Source organism: Calonectris borealis, chromosome 1 (assembly GCF_964195595.1).
Source record: "Calonectris borealis chromosome 1, bCalBor7.hap1.2, whole genome shotgun sequence".
Lineage (NCBI taxonomy): Eukaryota > Metazoa > Chordata > Aves > Procellariiformes > Procellariidae > Calonectris > Calonectris borealis.
Genome location: NC_134312.1, coordinates 115,821,815 through 115,846,499, shown reverse-complemented (window position 1 = coordinate 115,846,499; position 24,685 = coordinate 115,821,815). Strand labels below are relative to the sequence as shown.

General features: G+C 38.7%; 1 protein-coding gene across 7 annotated transcripts in view; it reads right to left on the bottom strand.

The window, feature by feature from the left end:
• The window catches only part of BACH1 (BTB domain and CNC homolog 1), a 31,495-nt gene extending 7,261 nt beyond the window's left edge, over window positions 1-24,234 (bottom strand). Inside the window, exons 1-5 of one of the 7 annotated variants that reach the window (XM_075171036.1) lie at window positions 24,063-24,219; window positions 12,059-12,174; window positions 10,771-11,070; window positions 5,631-7,022; window positions 3,664-3,870 (exon numbers count right to left, since the gene is read on the bottom strand). In XM_075171036.1, the coding sequence (XP_075027137.1) occupies window positions 3,664-3,870; window positions 5,631-7,022; window positions 10,771-11,010 (1,839 nt within the window). In that variant the 5' untranslated portion in view covers window positions 11,011-11,070; window positions 12,059-12,174; window positions 24,063-24,219. Of the gene's footprint in view, window positions 1-2,089; window positions 2,129-3,663; window positions 3,871-5,630; window positions 7,023-10,770; window positions 11,071-12,058; window positions 12,175-23,653; window positions 23,755-23,973; window positions 23,992-24,062 lie in introns of those variants that run through there. The other 6 variants (XM_075171039.1, XM_075171058.1, XM_075171035.1 and 3 more) reach the window with 6 other exon arrangements.
• Between the last annotated feature and the right edge of the window lie 451 nt (window positions 24,235-24,685).

Here is a 24,685-nt window from a genome sequence, read left to right as displayed (position 1 = left end):
CCAAAATGATTAGAAAGAGTGCTTTGCTAATAAACTTCTACTTGTCAGCATACTGGGAGCAGCTGTTGCCAGATCTCCTCATGTGAAATCACTATGTACATTTTGGGTATGTAGATGCACTCAGCTGTGTATTATGGACTGATGAAATTATCTGGACTGCTGTTTAACACAAACTTCAGCATTCAGAAATAGTTATTCCAGTGTAAGTTCTCCGCCCCCATATGAAGTTGTTGACAGATTAATACATTTAAATATTATTGTTTTATTTTAGCAGCATTATACTAATACTGCAAAGTAATGCCAGCTAGTTCTGAGGTCGTAATAATCATCAAACTGAGAGCTCTTAATTCTTCTGGTGAAGAATCTATTTAGTTCACACACTTCCTCTCTCTGCTATAGTATATATAACAAGATCTCAATTACATTTCTTGGATCACAGCTTATAGTATGTCACTCACTGACACATCCTCCTCCTGAGCTACAGAATCTTCACAGTAGTGCTTCTTGAGGCCAGTTGTCCTTTACTCTGCTCCCCCTCCCAAGTACCCTCATTTTAAAGCTCTGAAGTGAGAAAGTACAAGGAATGTGAATATACACAGGTGCTCTGAAAGAGCTGTTTCTAACAAGCCAACATCTCCTTGGGTGGCCCACGTGTATTCTCAAATATGCAACATTAGTGAACAACAAGAACATATAGGTTCACCTGAAAGATCAATAAGCAAAGACTGTATGGGCATCAAAAATGACATTATCAGTACAGAAGCTCAAGAGAAATGACCAAACATAATTCTCCCAGGTAACAGGTAGATTCAGTACCAAACAGCATTTTTCTTCAATGTAAGCAGAGTTTAACATAAGACTTTCAATTTTACAGAATCACTTGGGTGGGGAGGTACTTCAGGAGGTCTGCAGTCCAACCTCCTGCTCAAAACAAAGTCAGCTCAGTTTTTGCTCAGGGCTTTGCTCAGTCATGTCATGAAAACCTCCAAGGATAGAGCATGCACAACCTCTCTGGGTAACCTCCTCCATTGTCTGCCTGTCCCCATTGGAAAAAAGTGTTTCCTTATATCCCATTTTAATTTATGACAATGTCTCTTGTTCTCCTGCTGAAGTACTACCCCCTGGGAAGTCGAAGATCTTCCATTCCCAATGGCTACATGATCTTGAGGACTTCCCCATAGATATGGGCAGGTGGCTATTAGGTCTCCCCACAGCCATCTCTTTGCCAAGCAGAAGCCCTGTTTCTTCTGCCTCTCACCATGGGAGAAGTACTCCAGGCCTGACCATCCTGGTGGCCTTCTCCTAACCTTGCTCCAGTTTGTCAATGTACTTCTGGCACTGGGAGGGGTCAAAACTGGGCAAAAGATTCAGTCTTACATGTGCTAAGTATAGGAGTACAATCACTGCTCTCAAATCACTGGCTGTGCTCCTGTTAATACAGCCCAGGACACTGATGGCCTTTTTTTCAGACTGGACATGCTGCTGACCCATGCTCAGCTTGCTGTCTGCCCAGAGCCCCAAGGTCCTTTTCAGCAAAGCTGCTCCCCAGCCAGTCGGTCTCCAGCCTCTACTCATGCAGGGGGTTAGTCTGTTCCAGATATAGGACTTTCCCAAGAAACACACCACAAATACTATCTTTTAATCTGAGAGAACAAAAACCTGATAAGCAACAACGAACAGAAATTAATACAAGACAACATGCTGCACATACTGGAAGCCAGGATGAGGAATTTAACCAAATAGTATTTCCTAACGGGCTATAGTAGAGAGTATTATCTACTTGTCAAGAGCTTTCAGACTACAGCTACGCCATATTATCCTCTCTCAAAGCCACATTACAGAGGATACCATCAGAAGATCAGACTAACAGGTCTGAGACACGACTGACCCAGAGAAGCAGGAACGAGGCAGGAGTCATCATGCATGAAGCAACCTAGATGTACAACACAACGCCTTTCACAGATGTCTCTTTTCTTCTACCCGCCTGGAAATTATGCCCAGACAGAGCTGAAAGTTTCTGTATGTGTGCACACCTTACACAAGTTTGATGATGCATAAACCCAGTGGCTGTCAGACATGCTCAACAGCTCCAAACAAGGTCTTTTCAGGAAGTTCTGAAGAAACTTACCTGCACAGTTGGAAAAAATAAGCGACTGGAACATGTTTGTGCCTAGAGCATGATTCATAACTCAGACCTCACCTCACAATTCTCAACACTCATTGTCTAGACCTTGCACAGCGATATCTGTCAAACAGCAGATATTCAGTCTGTTCCAGCACAGGTCCACAGAAGAAAGGATATTATACTATGATTATCAGTCACTTAACCAACTACAGGTCTAATCTTGCAGATGAATCTCTATTTCCCCCCCACCAAGCGTTGCACAATATTGACAAAGTTACATAACAAACAGAAATGACAATATGACAACAAAAACAGGCAAAAAGTTCTGAACTGTCAGAAATTCAACTTCTCTCTTTAGTCAGAATAATATAACTGTTATTAACACGACCACCTGATTTCCCTCCCTCCCAGAATATCTTCTTCATTCAGCACACTGAATGACTTGCTCTGTTAACTCATCAGGGCTGTATGGCACTGCAGGCCTTCCTTCAAAGTCTGTCTCCTTTGTTGCAGAAGTAGAAGTGCACGTAGTGAAAGATGATGGACTGCTTCAGGAAAAAAAGTTTCTAGCCCATTGCACTTTGCTCTAATTTTATTTTCCTTTTCACTCTGAAGTCATAAGAAGAAAGGTGCAACATGACTACATATGTTCCTAGCTAATGCAGATACCAAATTCATGTACATAAACACAAAGTCTAAAATGCTCCATAAACAAGAATTAAGAGTACAGTAACCCTAAACAACTGAACTATTTAGTGCACATGTTATGATCAACTATGAAACTGAGATGAGAGGGTCAGAAACAAAGACCAGAAAAAAGCCACTCACAATTATTTTCTTGCCAGGAAACCTTCAGATTATCCACATTTCTCTTAACTTATACATTTACCTTTTTATTGCCTTTCAAGAAGGAGAAATTATATTAACAGATGGTTGCAGAGAAATCTGGATGCATTAATTCCTCAGCTACAATCTTGATACAACTGCTAAAAAGGCAAGCAGCTTCCTGAGCTCTGCTATATCTTCTGCCTTTCTGCAAGGGTCTCATTTTTAAGATTCAAGACTCAGGAAACAGTTCACCAGCCCATGTTGATATGTTACAAGAACAATACTTACACAACTAACAATTGCATAACTGTAAACTTGATCACAAGCAATACCACGAGCTGAAGAACAAAAGCACAAAGCAAGAAAGGGGAAAGAGGTAGAAGACAAAGTAGAGTGGAATGATGATTTGAGCATCATTCTGTACAATTAAGCTCAATGCTGATGGGCTTCAGAAACACCATTCGCCAAAAATTACGCTGTGATGCACTTTTACTTGAATGGAAACAAGTCCACAGAAGGAAAAATGTGTGTACTTTAGTGTTAAGCACAGAAAATCTAGAACTACTATCAAGAAGTCATCTAAGACTGATAGTTTTCTAAGCTTGAGTGGAAAAAGTAGTAAGCCACCTCACTCTCAAACTACTGCCAGATGTCCAGTCAAGATGTTTAGTGAAAGACTCAAGTCAACAGTAATGAATATTTATACATACCAGTTTTTCAATTTCAGATTCAAGATTTTGTATGCAGTCAAGTTTTCTCTTACGACATCGCTGTGCTGCAATTCTATTTTTACTTCGTCTTCGGATATCATGAATACAGTCCAATTGTTCAGGAGTTAATTTATGCATTTTCAGAAATGACTGGAAGTCATTTCTGGAAAGTGAGATAATCCTTTGTGCATTAAATGGCAGTTTTACCTAGAATGTAAGATACAGTTATAAATCAAAGGTGAAACTGATGTACACAAACACCAACAGGCCAATTCAAGTTTTTATTTTAAGCATTCTTTACCCCACAACCCATCTTTCTTCCTAAATCTCAGAAACAAGAGCAAGCTAATGTAGCCATCAGGTGAGGTGGATAAAACCCAGGGGTTTCCACTAGATGAGTTCAAGCACGGGCGAAATAACTGAGTACTTTGTACATTTACAGTAGATCCTCAAAAGCATATTCAGAGTAGGATGAAATCTATCTATGTGTGCAGCAAATAATTAGGTGATACACTCTAGGAAAATAAGGTGGTGGTGCACAAAACAGGTGCTAAGAATCACTAATACAGTCTAAAGTTTCCCCTAATCTGCTATTAAGACTGTATCCTGCATACATTTTCATACCTATAGTTTTCTGTGGGAAAAGTTCACTGAAACAGGCATTTACTTAAAATACAGAAGTTACAATATTTGTCTTGTAATTCTTAATGCTGGAGAGAGAATCAGGCTCTTGCTACTGTCTGTACACCTGAGCAACAGAAGCAGGACCTTCTGAAACATACATAGATCACAAAGTCCTCATTAATACTGAAAAACATCTTTACCTTTAAAACATAACTGCCACGTTTTATGAAGTATCCAACTACAGACACTTTATTTTAATCCTTACATTTGATTATATTAAGTAGCAGACTATGTTACCTTGCTGTGGTCAAAGATCTGAGTTTAGCTTAAAAAGCAAACAGAGAAACCCTTCCTGTGTTTGGCTACCACTGGTGACAAACAGGCAAAAAAAAGGACACAGTTTTGCCCTCAGCAATGATGCCATCCACTTCTTTGTAATGTAAAGATGAGGAATGTATTTAGCCAAATCTGGCCTTTTCTTTGGTCTGCCAACTTTTTATATTGATGGTAGCTTCCACTTATTTTAAGTCTTAGTAAGGCCCTGTATCTTGAAAAGAAAAAACCTAGTGCTTTAAAAACAACTGAATTTTCATGACATTAAATGATCCATCATACACAGAGTCACACTGCAATTCTACAATTCTAAGAACTATGACAGAAATCATTCTAGGTACATAGCAAAATCTTTTGGGATTAGACTACTTATGTATGGCATCTGCCTAAAACACTACCAAAGCAATGACATAAAGGAAAGAAGTGCCAAATAATTTCTGCAGTTGGAGGAACAAATATAACCTCAGTTTTAGAGAAGGCGATACTATTAAAGCAGTCTTAAATACACAGCTACTGAAGCCAGCTTGAAAACTTAATTTTCATTTCACAGTAAATCTGAAGTATCATTTCTCTCCCACCTTCTCCCCACAACACAGAATAAAACCAAGAAAACTGTTAAGTTTCTATAAAACAAAGGTTCCAAGAAGTTTAGAGTTTTCTTAAGTTTAACCGAAGTAGACAAAAAAAAAATATTCTAAAAGAACCCCCATGCCTTGGTTTAAGACTCACAATCTTTTCTGATAAAAGTTGTTCCAGAAAAATATCTGAAGAGATCTAATACCTAAGCATCTACCACTTCAATATCCTACCAAAAAATACTTTATAAGTCTCCTTGAATTAACAGTGATCTTCCATATAAACCTTTGAATAGTTATTTAAAGTTTCATTTCCCAGATTTTTAAAACAAGCAACCACAAAAAAACCCACCCCATCCCAAGACACTCAGAATTAGGTTTTTGAATAGGGCCTTAAGAGACAGGGAAGCAAAGGATACACCAGGATGTTCTTACCTCACATTCTTGTTCTCTGGCTGAACAGGATTCACTGTCTCCCTCGGTGTCACTTTCCGAATCCTCTCCCAAACTTATCACGTAATTATAAGGATACTGTTCTTGTTGCTGCCCCTGAACATAATCTCCACTGCTTATTTCAGAGCTGTTGGAGCATCCTTCGGTACTAAGGTTGCTTATAAAGGGGCAGTTGACAGAATTCAATGTTGTAAAAGTTCGTTGAGAGCAAGGTTCAGGGCTTTCACTGATCCTGATACCCAGCCATGGACACTCTGATTTTTTCCCCGAATATACTGGCTCCAAGCACTCTTTTGGAACTGCAGGTGGTAAATGTATTTGACAGGCTTCTGTGCTGTAAATATCACTCCAGAACCCTTTTGCTAGATGTTCTGCTACCTCTCTCTCCACACTGCTTCGATCACCAGCTGATGTAATGTTAGTGGCTTCCCTAGTGCACAAATCGACCTTTGAAGGTGCGTCATCTTGACTTTCAATTTTGTCATTACCAACTCCAGTACCTGACACAGTTTTTTCAGCTAAGACTGTGTTGTTTTGCATACTACTGAAATTCAAGTTACCATATTGCTCACAAGTATGTAAAAAAGACACAGAATTGATTCCATGAGGTGCAGCAGAGTTTTGGGGGAAAGCAGCAAGATCCATTTTCTCCACAGGACACGACACATTCTGAGTCACAGAATCTCTCTTTAACACTTCCTTTTTCTCAGCGCCCTCCTCCCCTTCTTCCATTTTTACCTGAGTCTCTTCACATTTTGAGACCAGCTGCATAGGTACACACTCCTGAGCTTTTTGTATGCCATCATTATCAGGTATTTCCTTCTCAAGGAAAGTTGCAGTTGGTGGCACCTGAATGTCTTTAATACTGGAACTGGACTCCGAAGTATGAACTTTGTCATTTCCAAAAGCTTTCTGGAATTTCCTATACTTTGGGCATTGGGAAGATAAGCTGGCAACACTACCCCTTTCTAAATGTACAGGATCACATGTTTGATTGGCATTATCCTGGAGAGCAGGCGATGATTTAGCGTTTTCGTCATCTTTACAGAACTTTGTGTCAGGAGTTTGAACACATTCCTTTTCTAAAAGTTCTTCTGCTTCATCATCTATTTCTAGGTCTTCATCATCCACATTGCCAATTTTAGGGTTTGTTTTCCGACAATGCTGTGTACAACACTTCTTCCTAGGACATTCCTGCTGATTCGATTTAAAGTCCAAAAATTTGAATTTGAGAAACTGAAAGCAAGACTCTTCAATGTTGTGTACACCCAAAAATTCAGCACATTTGCAAACTTCAGAGACATTGTCTTTATTTAAAATAAGTTTAGCTGTGTACGCAAACTGAAGCAAAGGACTAAATCCTTTAAGTGTTACCTATTTAAAAAAAAAAAGGAAAAAAAGCATTAGTATGGCCAATATGGGTTTAAATAGAGAAACAGACAGAACCCAAATTTACCTGTGAGCAAACCACACCAGCAGGACAGAGTACAAGACAAAAGCAGATTTGTTCCACAGAGAAAACCTGCCACACTCATTCTGAAACAAATCCTCTGATACAATTTTATCCTGTACATTTTGTGGCAATTATCTTCTTCACTGTGATCAATCTCTTAATAAAATGTTCTGACAATATAGTACTAACAAGTGAAAAACACTGTACACTGAAAACCACTAACTGGATTCCAACTTTACAAGATACCTTTCAAATCCAAGTTGTACATGAATTACTCTAGAGTAAGTCAAAATGCTGCTGGTATTTAATTGTTCCTCTAAAGAGCAATTACTGTTATTTGCACACTCTTATGCATCACTGATATAAAAAAGTTTGAAAAAATGGAATTTGACCCTTTGATTATTTATTACTATAGCCACCTAGTCCTTTCTTCCTCCCACAGATGAAAACAATTGTACCCCCAAACTGTACATCAAAACCAATTATTCTCAGTTTAAAGCCTCTTTGGAGTAGGCAGCTTTAATTGCACATTTCCATCATTATAATCTCAGTTTTTACTGCAGAACAGTTGCCTAACTGGGAATCCAGAAATAAACAAAAACTGTATCATTACAAACTGAACAAGATCATCTTCTACGCATGAAAAAACTACTAAGGAATCAGGCAGAAAGCTGAAAACACATCACCATATTAGAAATTACATGACACTTTATATAGCCTTTCCCTGCAAGTGAAGGATAAAGCAGTATGTCCATTATTACTACTCGAACTCAAGCCCACATTCTGCTCCCCTCCTTTATTGAAATGAACGGGACTTCATGCCGAATAAAGTGCTATATTAATGCATTAACTATACTGAGTTCTTCTGCCAGCAAGACAATTAACTATACATGCAATTTAATTTAGGAATCAGTTGAGGGTTTGTTTTGTTTGGTTTTTTTAGTGGTTGGTTGGGGCTTTTTTTAAAGAACACATAAACAACACGTGAAAGGAAGTTGAAGAGATCTGCACAGAGACAGTTCAGCAAAACTGTAAACTCTATGACCTATCTAAAGAATTCTTAAAATAGCATTTGAAACATGCTCTGGAGAGAAGACTACTCATTACACCACCACATTAATTCATCCTTGATAATGTGGGGAAGGGGAGTGTAAAAGACAGTTTATCCATAAGCTGTCAAGAAGTCTTCAAACTTAGTCAACAAATCATTAAAGTGGGTTTACAAACAAGTGACATTCATACATGAAACTGAACAAAACAAATACAATAGCTAAAAACTGGAAGGATCGAGAGGGGAAAAAACATTCTGTACTCCTTTCACTTTCTCTTACACATTTCTAGCTGGTTATCTTCAAATAAGATAGAATGCTAGAAAGACTCTTGGTCTGACAGATCTAGAAGAGCAACTGTTGTAGCCATTTATTTAATTTGTATTTGGGCTGAAAGTCTAACTCATAGAGTAAAAACATTGGTAGAAAAACAACACAGAATGTACACCAAGATGTCAGTAGTTAGTCTTTACAATACAATATATATGAAGTACTTTAATTCCAAAAATATTTTGGTATCTCAGATCATGGACTGGTGTCTTCCATTTTAAACTTCAAATATTTTGGATGATTAAAAAGGTTAAAAAAAAAAATTCACGTCAAACCAGGTGATGAGTGTTTATCTCTCTCTTAAATATGCAGCTTCATAAACTGACTTATTTCAAAATATCTAGCAGTTCCCAGAAGAGCTCAAGTTGCTGAGTCTTAAAATGCTTTTACCAAGTAAGTGATCAGATCAAATGATTAAAGATGAGATTCACTGTTAGGATTTTTACTTGTTGCTTCAGCAGATTCAGTTCTTACATCAGTAATACTAAATTACAGTAAGAGTCCTCTTAAGTCTACATTGTAGTAAATATCGGGATTATGATGTTCCTCCATTTTCTTTACAAATTCTCGTCCCTTCTAACTCAGGTTTATTTCATGGGTTCATTGGAACACTGTTGCTTTGCACCAGAGACTATTTTTCCCCTCTCCAACTTCAATGTACATTTCTTATTCTTCCAATATCTATTTTTTCCATCATGCCAAAGCAAAATTCTCTCTTCAATATCAGCAGTTCTACACACCACTAATTTCCCTCTTTTACTCCAAATCATGGCTTTGTGTCCCCCAGCATCCTACTTCCCTTCCACATCAGCTCCCATCATTACTTTTCTTTTAATCTGGGAGACGTTCAGGCTATCAACATATTAAGCCACTAGATAAAAAAGTATAAGAAGAAATGAACACACAGACACAGTAAGAAGGTTGAGTAAAAGTGACATAGTGGTATTATACTGTAACAAAATTTTGTAACACATTCATTGATCAATAGAGAATAGCAAAGACCACTGAAGCTCTTTAAAAGAGACCACTTGATCCCTTTTAGTTTTCTGTTTTCTATAAAATCACAAAGATTCTGGTAACAGAGAATCCTTGTGCTTATTTCAGTACGTTACAAAGCCAGCAAGGTAGTTACTTTACTGAAGTACGGGTTTTGTGAATACATCATCTCTCCGTTAACTCTCAACTCAGTCTTGTACATGAACGAGTCTATAATGTAATCTCCAATGTCACTATAAATATTCATTGATGTGCCCCTTTCCTCCAACTTTAATGATTATAGTTGAGTTGCCAACAATTTGCATGTTATTCCCACCCCCAAAGCTGATTACCACGAACTACCTCCCAGAAAGACATTGATTATTTAACAACCAGCTCTTCAGATTATTGCTGCCATTGGGCACAATCAGAGCACTTGGAGGCTCTCCATTTTTCATCTACAAGCACAGCATTTCATATAAAAATCCAGTCACTTGCTTGCCTTATGCCTCTTATAACTTAACTAAATACCAACTGGAATCTTTAAATGTCTTGGACGCTCCAGATATGTAATAATAAATCTTCTTTCCTACGGATGTCAGGTTCTGCAGGTTCTGGCTCATTCCCGCTGAATGCCTTTAAATTCAATATGATTTAAGAATATGTATTTTAGGGGTAAAAAAAGAAAGCAAGTAATTGCAATACATTTTCTCAGTCTTAAGAGTAATAAAACACAGTAGAAAAAAAAATCAAGATGCTAATGATCAGTGTGTAAAAAGGATGGGGAACTGAGAAGAAGAAAATTGTTAACAACAATAAGCAGCAAGTACGGAATATAAGCACGGTTGTATTACTCAAACGTATGAAACCAAATCTTAATGACACCGATTTAAAGGTATTACCATTCTAAGCTTTAATTTGTTTATTTATTACTCCAAAAGTGTTCTCTTTTCATACAGGAGGACTAGTTCTGAAATACCTCTTTACCATTTAAGGCCTGTTTTTTGACAAACTTACATGCTTTGAATCAGATGCACAATTTTAAAAGTAATATATACTTAATTGAAAAGATCTCCCCTATGCATTCCCCAAGACAGCATTCATTTATCTTCAGGCTGTGATATACACTCTGAGCTGTCTAGCCTTTACTTTACCTCACCCAATGGCAGCTTTACAACTTAAGAAATTCCTTCCCCTCAGTTCTTAACTCTCTTACCTTAACTTCTCAGTTAAGCACCAGCCTATTGTAAAACAGAATTGAACAAAACAGATCAGAAGCACTGGCAGGTAAAATACAGAAGGGAGTGACACTCACCTCTTCCGGTAAAGTGATGATAAGATCAGCATCCACCTGGCCCACAATTCTCGAAAGGAAGTAACTACTGCAAGCTGCAAGTACAGCTTTGTGAGCCCGAAATCGCTGATCTTCCACTAAAATAGTAACATCACAAAGAATATCTTGCTTTCTCTGATCATCAAGACTGAGAAGTACGTTGGTACTATGTACTGAAGATTCATATGCAAAAACCACACTATTCTTCTCACTTAGAGACATTCTGTATCACAAATGGTAGTGTAAGTCTCAGTGGAAAGCATGCTTCTACTCTTCAAATCTGGAGGAACAAAAAAACCAAGTTGTACACGTGAAAGTCATATCCAACAGGAACTTACTGATACTAAAACATAGTAAGTGAACTGTTAAACATGCATTGCCTGATCTAGTTCTTTTTAAGAGTAAGATTAATACTCAATATCTCATACATGTTAATACATAAATACATGCTTATAAGCATTTGAAGGACCCAAACCTTAATACGTACATCTTAAAATATTGCTTTAGTATTTCATAGACCAAAAAGGGAACAATTTTTCATGTGACTCCAAGTGATAAAGAACAGATTTTTCCTCAGCAAGTGATTAAGAGTCATAACTTACCGTAAGACCTAAAAATTATTTACATTTTCATTTTTAGTTATCAGTATATTCTGACTCCAACACTAAGAAAATGTAAAAAGAAATAAAAAACAGATGCATTAAGCCAAAATTCACCAAAATACTATGTAAGCTACTTCTGTTTACTGATTCACCCAGTACAGACTAAAATATTTGTGTTCTATCTTCTTTCAAAAGTAGTTTGCCTGCTAAACCAATCAGGCATTGGTAAATACTCTCATTTTCTCTCTAGTAGGTTGGTGTTCTATTTTTAAAGCAGATTAGAGTTCTCCTATTTTCCACCCGCCTTAATTCTCTAATGCAGCCTTTTTTTCCCTCTCCTGCTCATCACTATTTGAATTGTCATGCTTGTTAAAAGTTTGCTTTCCTAATCAATCGCTATGATTCAGATCACCTGGCAATGGAATCCCTTTTGTGACAGAGCATCAGAGTTCTAAAATAACAGTATTTATTGGATAATAAACAACAGTAAAAGTTATATGATATTTAAAACCTTGACATAAACTTGTATATAACTGTCCTGAAGCTATTCCTCAACTCCTAGTATTTGCAAAAAAAAGAGCTAGGAAGAAGTCAGCCCTCCTAGAGACTGCAAAGTTTAACAGTGTTTCCAAGTCTGATCTTTACACTGTATTTCTAAATTCCTATCTTCTGTGGATTGAGCCTTTCTTCCAGTTAAAAAAGAAAAAAAGAAAAAAGCCTACTCAGAAGTGTCCTCACATCTAAAGCTCAATGAAGAAACCACGTAACCAGATTTCGAACTGTCCTGCAAGGAAAATATGATAATACTAGGAAAAGTGTTACCTTAGCAAACCGAGCATTTAGATTACACTGGACTATTCTACCCAAGAGTTACTGTAACTGAACACAGTTCCTGAGACTCACTTCAGCTGACACAGGACTACCCAATCATTATATTGCTCAACAGAGGTTGTTATGATACACCAGCTCCCAACAACAATAAAACTGTAGCCAATGCAAATCTTCAGTTTTCAAATATGGGAAACTTTCACAACACGGGGAGGGAGGAGGGCATGGCCATTTTTAAACACAGTGGGGAAAAAACCAACCACCCTGCCACCTATACTCCTGGTTACTCACTACTCAGGTTATTTTCATGGCATATAGGCATTCTTAGTGATCTTTTGAACAGAAAGAAAGACGAAAAAGATCCACATTTCCAGTGGTAGTAGCAGCACAGTACCAGCCCGGACACCGGTAAAGTGCAGAGCATCAGCATCATCTAGCCTTCCCACTCCCTCAAGAACACTGTACGCTCAACTTCACAGTCAACTTTACCAACAAAATATACAGATCATAACTTGGCAAAGACAAAGAAAACAAGTCTGTTTTGGGGCATTTGCTTCAATATACAAGATTTTGTTTTGCGAAAATAAAAGTTCTGAGAAAAAAAAAAAGTTACACAAATCAGAGTTTTCCCACTAAGCAATACTATACCATGCGCTGTTAACCCTAAGGGGCTTATTTTTGGAAGCAAAAAAACAGTTTAAGCATTTTCATATACCTAATGACAAGACTGCAGAGATTTGTTTACTTAGGAAATATTTAATTTCCAATCAGTTTAAATGGGAATTATGAAGTAATTCCCTGTGAAAGAGTTATTTATGCAATTCTATTCTTATAGTAGCTTATGAGAAGAAGTGCAATATAAATCATGTATCCTTAATTTGTTTGCTCTATATGCTTAACTTACCATAATCCTCAAATATTACAGCACACACAGTTTAACAAAGTATGACTCCATATTTGTTACCAGAAGCTCCCCCCATGAAAAAAAAAATCATCAAAAAGGAATGGAGGGCAAAATGGAAGACTAGATCCAGAGTGGCGGGGAGCACAGGGAAGTATTAAAGATAAGGACATATTTTGGGGTGAACACCTAGGCAAAACTCATGAGAGAGACTACAGTTACAGACAGGCCTTTAAGGGTTCTTTTTTCTTTCTCCTTTTGAAGTGCCAAGTTCTTCCAACCCTCAGATAGACAAGCCATGTATCATGCTGCTCTTGGGTTTTCCCTTATAAAATAATCAGTTCCAATATCCAATTCAGTTCATTACACTTTCATAGCGTGGAAGGCTATATGTGTGCGTGTGTGTATGTTTGCGTGTGTGTGTGTATATATAAACATATATATACACAGACACACACAGAGAAGACAGTCAACCCTCCCTTTCACTTGATCTCCAGAAGGCACACAACATGCTTTCGAAACAGAGTGCGGCCTACTTGAAGCACTGATAGTGAGCTTCCAATGTTGTTGCTGCCAAAAAAAAAAATTAGGTTTCAACATTGAAACACTACCTTCTGTTTCTTGAGAAGTGAAAACAAATATTCAATTTGAGCATAACTCAAATTTAACGCTTTACTCTGACAGAATGCTGTACTTCCTAATGTGAAGATTTCATCAGCTAAGTTATGTCCCCACTATTTTTAAAAAGAATGCAAGTTTTTTTGAGGTATCCAAAATATAAAATGCAACATTTCATTAAGCATTTCGAAATTTAAAAGAACCTTTAAAAAAAAAAAACAACCAACCAACAAAACACCACACACACCACACTCAAACACACACAGACTCAAAATTTCTCTCAGTCTGCTTTGTAAAATCTAATTACTGTCATACATGATAAAGAGGAAATCAAAAGGAAAAGAACCACAAGACTGAAAATGCAAGACAAAAAGCATCACACAGGAAAGGGAAAATGTAACCACTGAAAAGCTGTAACACTTTAGAGAAGTACTAACAGAGGTCAAACTTGTGTATGTCTTAATTCTGTTTTCCAGTTGTGTAATAAAGGCATGGTACCACATTTATGATAGTAGTTGTCATGACAGCTAACTAGATTTTCCACAGCGGCATGTAAGTACAAAATACACTTGTCCATAAGTAGATTTGTTATATACATATCCACAACAACAAGAAGACTTACTGTTGTACCAAAGAGAAAAAGAACACCTCTTCTGTAAACTGTTTAATTTTTCTTCTACTATTCTCCTGGAGCACTTGGAAAGTCTTAAAATTAATTTCATTTATGGATGGACAAAGAGGGGAAAAGGTGTGAAGTGGAGAAAACAATTCAATGGTGCTTTTTAAAGAAGCTTTATAACTCACAAGCTCATGCTGCAACTGTCCTACAAGGACAGACCCTTCTAGGCTTTCTTCCTCCCAGTGCGGGTGTCCATTTTACATAATTTAATTTTCTACAAATATTATCTATCAGATTTCCCCCCCTCCTCAGGCAATTCAAATGAAAGCAGCAACAACTTACTAAAAAGAAGGAAAACAGACACTACAAACAACGATAACACAAATTATTTCCTTGGAAACCAGGCTAAAACTCCTATTCTACCATGCTATTTTTATTTTTAAATTAACCCTTAAGTAAGGAAAACTAAAAGCAGGCACAGATAACTTGTAAAAGTATTCCAAAAGCCAGCAGATGACTGTATAATTAAATCACTGTTCACTAAATCAGTATCAGCGAACCACCTCGTGACTGAATGCAAAAGGTGCTAAGAAACAAAAACATGCAAGAATATTCTTTAAGATATTTGATACATCAAAAATAAGGAGAGTCCAAAAAGATCTTTCAAAACTTAAAATAGCCCTTACAATGCAGGTTGAAAGAATTAAGGAAGAAACAACATGAAAATTCACTAACTACAAATCCTCAGTTAGTGGAAGAAAACTAGTATTGTCAGTACAAGAGCATTCCTCAAATTCCTCTCAACCTGAAATTCTGCACCCCTAATAACCTTATAATCTTGAGAGGAGGGGAAAAAAAAAATAGAGAACGTATATAAACACACACTAGTATAAAAACTACATAAAGGAACACTTGCAGCTGAACAAATCAAGTTCTGCTTTGATAACACAACCAAGCATGCTACTATGAAGTTTCCATTCTTTATCAGACAGTGATTTTGAGATAAAAAAATGTTTTGCCTAAGGGCAAAAATATTTTCTCCTAAATACTGGCTGTAAAACTCTACTCCGCTTTACCAAAGTGAAGTGACGCCAATTTTTTTTTCTCCCTACTAGCATACGATTCAATAGGAAAACTATGCCTAACAGGTACATGTAAAATTACCATATCTTCAATAAATTTAGACATCTCTACTTTTAATTGACTAGATATATATATGTATTTATTTTCAAAGAACATACAAAATACTTATTATCTTAATGAAAATTAGCACTGCAACAACAATTAAAAAAGAAATATACATTTATTTAAGTACACAGTGTAGAGATCAGAGCAAGCTGTCTATCAAGACAGATTGGCAAATACAGATCTCACCCAAGACTCATTTTTCTCATGCATTTAAAGTTATTCATTAGCTTATATTATTAACATGGAGGTAATTGCAAAGTATAGTAAGTGTAAGGTACTTTAAAATTAGACTGCAGGTTTGCTCACCTGATTGCTTACAATTGGTAGCAATTACTGCTCTTTTAACTCTTAGTTGACTGCAGAGTAAAAGAAGTTAGTTAAATGATCCTCTGCTTCCTTCCCCCACAGTCTCCGCTTTAAAGAGTCACTTGGTGCAGATCTTTAGGTAAACCATAAAGTCTCCCCATCTGATATTTTAAAAAAAAAAAAAAAAAATTCCAAAGATGATAATCATTGTGGCTGAGACCAGGTAAAGCTATAAGGAATTGTTGTTGCTAACTTACAGAAGGAAAATAGTAACAGATAATACTAACTTGGAATAGACAGCATTAGAGTAGGAATATATTACCAGGATAAAACTTATAATAGTGTGATGTATTCCTCATCCACACACATACAAATCTGGCAAAAGGCAGATTAACTTTCATGCTTAGCAGCACCCCCGCAACATGTAAAAGTCTGCACTCAATATCCTGTGGTCAACAAGAAGAGTGTTATGCGAGATGTGAAGGAAACTTTGAAGCATCAAGTTGTCACTGAAGCCAACAAAAGCATTTACAGAAACCAGCTTACCTCCCTACATTTATGATAGGGCAAAAGAACTGCTTGATGTTTAAGTATGTCTCTGAAAATTCAGACAATTACACAGTCCTGGAAAGAGTTTTGTATTGCATTTCACAAAAAAGATACATACTTTTGAATAATATATGTAAGTATAGAAATAATGTATTATATATATAAAATACATATATAAAATACATAATTTTAATACAATATATATACACACATATATACTAAAATAATAATAATAATAAAACGAGTAAATGCCTTTTACAATAGGTCTTCCTAGCAAACCACTCCTAAAAGTCAGGATTTGACACAGTACCATTTTCTCAAGTATTTAATGCTGAGGAGTAATTTTCCCCATTATGCAAAGGACGGCAAAACACACAGTGTATGGATACTGACATAGAACACTCAATATGAGCATTTGCCTTTTTTTTGTGTTGTTGGGCCCAGACTTCACAGTTTGCCATAATGATTAAGTCCTCTGTGGTTGCAAAAAGCTGATAACAAACAGAAATCCCATTGAAACGGGAAAGTTATAAGGCTAACCAGAAGCAATAGCAATAAGATGCAGATGTTACGACAACATTCAAAACCTTAGAACAATAAAGCAACTGTACCACCCATCTGCTCACTGCAAATATTAACATCAGCAGCAATTATCCCAAATCATTGCCACTTACCCAGATGCCCACTGGACAACTACCAAAGAATTCCAGCTTTTCTGTAGAGGATTTCTAACACACGAATGCTCTGTCCAAAATATTTTACTAATAATGAATGCCAAAACATACAGGATCATAAAAATCAACCAAACTGACTAAATAAATAAAACATACTATTAATTCACTGTATTGAATAATAGTAACAACTTCTTTAGGCTTTAAATGAAGATTTAAATAGAGTATCTTGCATTTTGCATCAATGTTAGAAAATCCCCCAAAAAGCCATATAGTTTACAACTAAGCTTTTCAGTAACTTAGAAAAACAGTCAGATAACACCAATTCGCATGCTTATAGCCGGTTTATTGTATACTTGCATCATTCCTTCTGAACAAAGAAGACAAAAATAACAGCTGGAGTCTCTGTCTGCCGATGACTGCTGCCAGGAACTTTACCACAAAATAACTTAGAACAACAATAAGACAGCTAACACAGAGGTAAATTCAGTGTCCTTTAGTTTATACTCAAGCACTACAAAAACTGAAAAGAAAAGGGTGAGATTTCAACATACAAAGGGGTATGCATTACAGCTAAAGAGAGTGTTTTGAACGTCGGACCAGCTGACGCTGGAAAGATCCGCTGGTGGCTTTAGAAGAAAATTCACAACTAGAAAGAATGAATGAGTCACAGAAATGAGCTCCATAGGCTCTGAGACTCTTTAAGGCAAACAGCCAAAGAATACTAAAACAGCCCTTAAAACTGAGATACATGTCTGAAAGTGCAAATCACTGTCATTTCTGCTTCTATTTACATGATATGCCTATGATTTGTGTACACGTTTACCAAAACACTTTTTGAATGTTCTGAGTTTGAATGTTTCAATACTAATACTTAAAAATACTAAATCAGAGCACAGAAATCCATGGAAATCAATAATGGTCATGCCTTTACTACTTAGAAGGCTTGCACTTTCAGGAAAGACATAGCTGATTTGCCAAACTTCAATCTAAACTCTTGGCAGTAAATCTAAGGACCTGGAAAAGAAAATTCAGTATCTGATGGTCACCAAGATACAATGGGAACCCACAGGCATTTGGATTCAATGGAGTCTAGCATCCAAATCTAATGACTATCTGTGAAAAACTCACTGTCAAATAAAACACAGAACTGTACTTTGTTACCATCATCTGTAACACACTTAATAGCAAGTGGGGCAATAAAGCAGCACCAATTGACCTGTGGTTCTTCTGTGTTAAGCTCTATTAAGATAGCAATAGTCCTAGCAAGAGCCAAGCAAAAATGCATGAGCTACAGGAGTTACATCCTCTCAAGTCAATGCTTTCTTTTACAGAGCAACAGCCTCTTACTTATCTTTCATTAGTCAATAAAACCATTTCAGATATTCCTAAAAAGAAGAGCTTTTTATGCCTAGACTCAGATATCAATTATGTGGCTCTACCATCACAATCAACTCAGTCTACACATATGGCGGGGGGGGGGGGATGGGTCTGACCTTCAGCTACCATTAACTTCCTGTAAATGATCCAGTCCAAAAGTTACCCAATTTACTAAAAAAGTAAACAAAACCCTGTTCCTTATCCTTTACTTACTTAGTGAACAACCACTCACTAATACCATACTGGATATCAGTCCTCTGTAGTAATCACAGTAACTCTCATTTGTACACAGGTAAAGTTCTTGAAATAAGAGAAAGCACAGAATGAAGCTCCCCTTCAGTAGCTGCAGAACCCAGGCAGGGCATCTTGCTGTCACTGCTATCTGAGCGGGCTGAACTTTGACATCCAGATGCTATTTCAGTTGCGATCACCATCACGATAAAACTAGCAAGATTAATTTATCACCTAGCAGACAATAAAGGTCTGCTCAGCTATCACTATGCTTGTAACATATCTGTACTCTTAGAACACTTTAAATTCCTGAACAGTTGGAAAAAAAGACACTGTAGACCCCCAAAAAATAGCTTGGAAAAAACAAACTCTGGGTGCTATTCCTGACTTCTACACTGATCTACTGAGTAACTACCAGCAGGTCACTTATTTCCCTCAGTTCTCTTAGGGGGGATATTTACATTTACTTTATCCTATAAAAAAAAAAAAAAATCTGTCATCACAGGTGTAAAGTACAAGGGACAACTATCATCTACTACTGCTAAAACAAGGCAGTTTGGATAAGAGACAGTTTATTGAAAATACACTGCAAAGGCTTTTTTCTAAAGTTTTATATCTATGTCCTTGCCCCCAGCTACCTCTCCTTTTAAGGAAATAAAGTTACGTTACGGATGAATGCCTACAGCGGTTAATAGCTGCTGATTCATGTTATGCTGACAAGGAATGAATAAGCATTTTAGTGTTCATGTTTATTACTTCTCCATCTTTAGTTCAAAGAGACTTTAAAAGAAAAAAGTGATTTAAAAAAGGCAAAAAGCTAGCTTTGCTTCACAAGAACAATGTTTTCTCCTCTAAAAAAAAAAGTAGGTCTCATCTTCAGATGATTAGCACATTCATAATTAAAATTCTAAACTGTATTATTTAGATGGATGATATTGTTCACAGCTTAATTACATAAATGAGCTTTTCAAAAATTATTAGGTTGTATTTCTGCAACATAATTCTTACCACAGCATTTGGACTCTTGTCAAGTCACAAGCGAGAATTAAAAAGAATCACGGGAAGTCTGGCAAGTTTTAAGTCTGCGCTGAGAGTCTTAATTTGGTTTCCAGGTTTTAAGCCTGAATATTCACTTATTTGCAAGCTATATGAGAACTCGGGGCGCGGCAGGGGAAGGATTGATACTGTGTAATCATAGAAATCTTCCACTGAGCAGAGGTTTGAATAGTTTCCCTCAGAAGCTCACATAAAGCAGTCCATACCAAAGCCAGAAAAAAATGTTACTACTTTGCAGTTTAACATTACTTTACACAACACTAGTTGTCTACTTTTTGAATCAAATCAGGGATAAAAATCGTATTTGGGATTTGGTTTGTTTGAGTGCTGAAAAATTAAATAGGATTGAAGGGATTTTTAGAGACTCCTTTGCAGCAAAATCTCACCACTTTTAATCCTTCAATTCTGCTGGTATTCAAACAGAGTTACTCTGGGAAGATAACAACAATGCACAGACTTCCTAAAGGCATGGTTCACCTAAAGAAAAAACCAAAAAAAAACCAAAACACCCAACAAAAAAACTCCACAAATACAACACTCCAAAAAAATACTAGTAGAAATTGTGGTTTTGTTTTTTTAAATAAGAACTAGGTTAGATAATAAAATATTCACTTAGCATTAAGAGGTAAACTGGCATAATGTAAAGCATGCACAACCAACATCTACTGTCAACTCCTGCCTTTACTTAAAGGACAAATACCTTTGCATTTATAGCTACATGTTCTACTCCTTGCCACAGTTAAACAAACCACATGAATTATTTTGTTTTAATGACTGTCAGAATCCATTCACAAGTATGTATATGTCAAAATATTTATAATGAATACTAAATTAACCATCTGTGCTTCTAAGGTATCTTACTCTAACTTAGAAGGACACAAGAACCTGAAAGAGCTGAGAAGCAAATATATTGGCAAGTCAAAGAAAATACTTTTTGGAAATTATCTTCATAATCTTGTTTCTAGTTTTTTTTTTTTTAACTCCGATTTGTTTCCACAACTGTTCTTCACAGTATGTGAAACTGAAAGAAAATTCTATGAATCTTTTAGACATAAATCAGAAAGAAGTTCAGAAACATTTCTATGAAAACAGAAAAGCATCATTGGCAAATTTACATAATAAGGAAAAAAAGATGCAGAATACCAGACTTCAGATGATAATTCTAGCAAACACCTCCACCAAATCACACAAAGCTGTGTTTCAATTTTCCCATCAGGAAACTCGAAACCATTTCCTATCTGACATACGATGTTAAAAGACACGGCCTTACTAGCTGAGATGTAAATAAGTATTTTTGAGATGGTACCATAGAAAATACTGACCTTAAAAGAAGTGTAAACAGGGATAGCAAATGCTATCTATTTACTTATCAAAGTATTAGTCGATGGGCCAAGACTGGCATCCAAGCAAACACCTACAAACATTATCTTGACAGTTCAAATGAAGTCATTCACAAACAAATTATCTCAAAATGATTCTAAAGACTAATTGAATATTTTTTAAAATGCGGGCTCTCATTTAAAGGCACTCTGACTGACTGATACTGTAGGCTACCTCTTCCATTCTCCAATGTACGTCTAATGATCAAACTCAATTTATTTGTATTTCACCAATGCTTCTAAAGTCAATTTGCCCTTCATAGCACACTTCCCCCTCCTTTCTAAAGCTTTAGTAGCTGACAAGTCAGTTGAGCCTTGCTCTGACCTGCTAACTCACATTTATACAAAATACTAAGGTTTCCCTTTGTATTACTTAACAAGAACAAAACTTCCCTCCAGCCTGAGAAAGGCCTTAACTGAAAAATACAGGATACTGTTGGAGACGGAGTTACTTTTGTGATACAGCCTACGATTTGTTACAGCAAAGCGAGCCTTTCTACTACTATTTTTCCTCTCCACATTGCTAACCTCTGAACTGGAGGTGGGGGCAAGGAAAGCTGCAGGTGGGTCCTCATACATTATCCCCACTGCGGTCATACTAGGCTGAATTCATACAACTTAATGGTTGTTTCAGCAGTTATTTTTTGCTCACTTAAGGTTTTGTTCCTAGCCACATTTTCATCAACTAACATGTTACCTATGGTTTAACTAAAGATTGCATGTAAACAGGACTTACGCTATAAATACCACAAAGTGGTATTAGTTTATTAGTTTTTTCTACCCCTGACACCTCCCCCATGAAATTTTCAGTGGTCAAATTCTAAGGGACAACTAAAATGCCAGCACTCAGACACAAACATGAATCCTTTGACTGACCTACCACTCCTGCCCCTCACACCAGCATGCCCAGTGCAGGGAGAAAGACATCTCTATGATTAAAAGGAAATATATGAAGAATCTATACAAACTCCTCATAACACTGGGAAGGTGGGGAGAGGGGGCTGTTGGGGGAATGACATGACAAGGAGACTTGTTGAGCCATGTTTCCCTAAACCATAGGGCAAAGTTATCTGGGACTTATACAACCCATGTACAAAGACATCTCTATTACGCCCAATGAGAGTGCCACCTGATCCAAAAGATCAGGTAAAGAGTATGGTTTTTTAATACTAGACAATTCTTATATTAACATGAAATTATTACTGCTCAAAATATCCTTAGCATAAGGATTTTAGATCCTATTAAAAGCAAATAAATACTTAGCACACCAAGTTCTTCCACATTTTTGAGTCTAAACCACTCAAAAATACAATAGATGGAAGTTTAACCTCCACTTTAGCATTTTGGTTAGAATCAGGAGTGTACTAGTGAAACGAACTTCCCAAACATCCCACTTACTGTGCTTTCATTCACTTCACAAGATGGACCTGGTCAACGAGAACAGGTTCTTTTTAGACTAAATTAAATTGGAAAATGTACTCTGAAAGTACATCTAAAGTCCAAACACCAAGGGATTCAGTAATTAGCTCGAAGGAAGCCCTTCTGAAAAGCATACAATGTGGATATTCTGTTTTCAGCAACAACTGTTTGTCTGGAAATCTGCCACTTTTGGGCCTCACTACTTGCTAACATACACAGATTTACTCACGCGTGTTAGGGCATCCAACAGTAGTTATGCCATTTAAGTCACCTTTAAAGTTAAACTCATAAACCACAAAATAAAATTTGGAATATCCTAGTTGCTTTAATTTGGACTCACCATGTTTGATAGGAATGTACTCTTTCAGAGTGGCATAATACGCGAGATTAAAGAACTGACTCTATTACTAGAGTATTCAGAGTGAGGTGTAACCTTAATTTACTGTGCTTCTGGATTGTAATTATTCCATTACTGCAGTCAAATACGGTTTTCACACACTGAAAGTGCCTTAGGAAGTGCCTCAAATTAACATGTCTGTCAAAAGTTACTGCATGATTAAACTGTATATACAGTTATCTTCACTTTACCTTTACTGCTAGAAGGTTTGCTTTTTCCTTTTTTATTTCAACGAATATTTAGAGGGCCCAGTTGTATATGAATTTGGGATTACTGTTACATTGCCATACTAAAATGGAGCACGTAAATATAATTTGACAGAAAAGCAAGTGACGATTCTTTTATAATTACTACATTTTCAGCATACCCCAAAGCATGCCAAGTATCTCACTGTACAGAACAAGACAGACAGGATTTGGATCTCGTTGTTTACGGTCTAAAATAAATCTTCCCCAGCTCCCACAGAAGGTAATGAACACTAAGCACACCGATTGCACGTTTCACCCGGGCAAAGCGGGGTTACCCCCAAATTTCCAGCAGGGCTGCGCTGCCCCTTTCGTACAGGGCCAGGGACCGCGGCGTGGGAGAGTCACGCCTGTGTCACCGCAGCGCACGGGCACATGGGCACCCGCGGAAACCGGGAACGAGACGCCGAGTACCGACTGACTGCCCAGCCCCGCGCCGGCGCTGGGCACAGGCCTCGGGGGAAGGGGGGGAATACCTGAAGCGCGGCACCGAGAAGAGGGAGCCGGCCGCCGCCCAGTGCCCAGCGCTGACAGGGCGCCTCCGCCACCGCCCTGAGCCGGCCTAGCGCCCCCGCGACCGCGGCAGCTCCCCCGCGGGACCCCGCCGCTCTCGCAGCCCTCGCCCGGGGTCCGACAGCGCCCGCCCCCGCCGCGGCGGGACAGGCTACTACACCGGCCGCAGAGGCGGGGGGGGCGTAGGAAGGGGCTGGCTGGCTGACTAACACTGCCGCTGTGAGCGCGCCTCAGCCTCCTCCACGCCCCCCCCCACGCCCGAATGGTGCTGCCCTCGACCCACCACTCCCCCTTCAGCCCAACGGGCACCGGACGGGCGGACGGACGGACGGGCGGGCGCGCTCGCTCCCAACGGCAGCCGGCTCAGCTCACCTCAGGGCCTGCCGCCAGCGCTCCTCTGCGCGGGCCCGCTCACCCGCGGGCCAGAGGGCAGCGCAGTCACCGCCTCTCCCCCTTCCTCCTCCCGCTCCCCGGGGCTTGGCTGCTCCGGGCACAGGCTGCGGCCCGACTGCGGCGCGAGCGGTCAGGTGACTCCCAACAACATTGCCGCCCGCCGCCCCTGTCCCCCGCCCCCTCCCCCCCGCGCACACACCCCGTCCGCTGATTGGACGCGGCGCTCCCCGCCGACGCGCAGCCGCCCACACCGCTGCGCAGTGCGCATGCGCGCCACCGCCGGCACCCCCGCCGGCGGCCTCTCCCAGGGGCAGCGCCGGGCCCTGCCGCCCGCCTCCGGCACCGCCGGGAGCGTCCCCTCTCGCCGGGGCAGCTTGAAAAGCCGCGCTGGCCGCGGGGGCTGGCTTGGGCGCTGGGCGGGCCCTTCGCCGTCTGTCTGAGGAGGGGGGGGCTCCGCAAGCGGGAAGCCGTAGGTGCCCCCAAAGGGCAGCCGCTGCCAGCTGGAAAGTGCTGGTTGCCGCGACGCCCCGCAGCCGGGCAGTCGTCGCCTCCTGTGTCGTCTGAGGGGGGGACGTGCCGGTGCGGGGCGGGCTTCTTGTGTT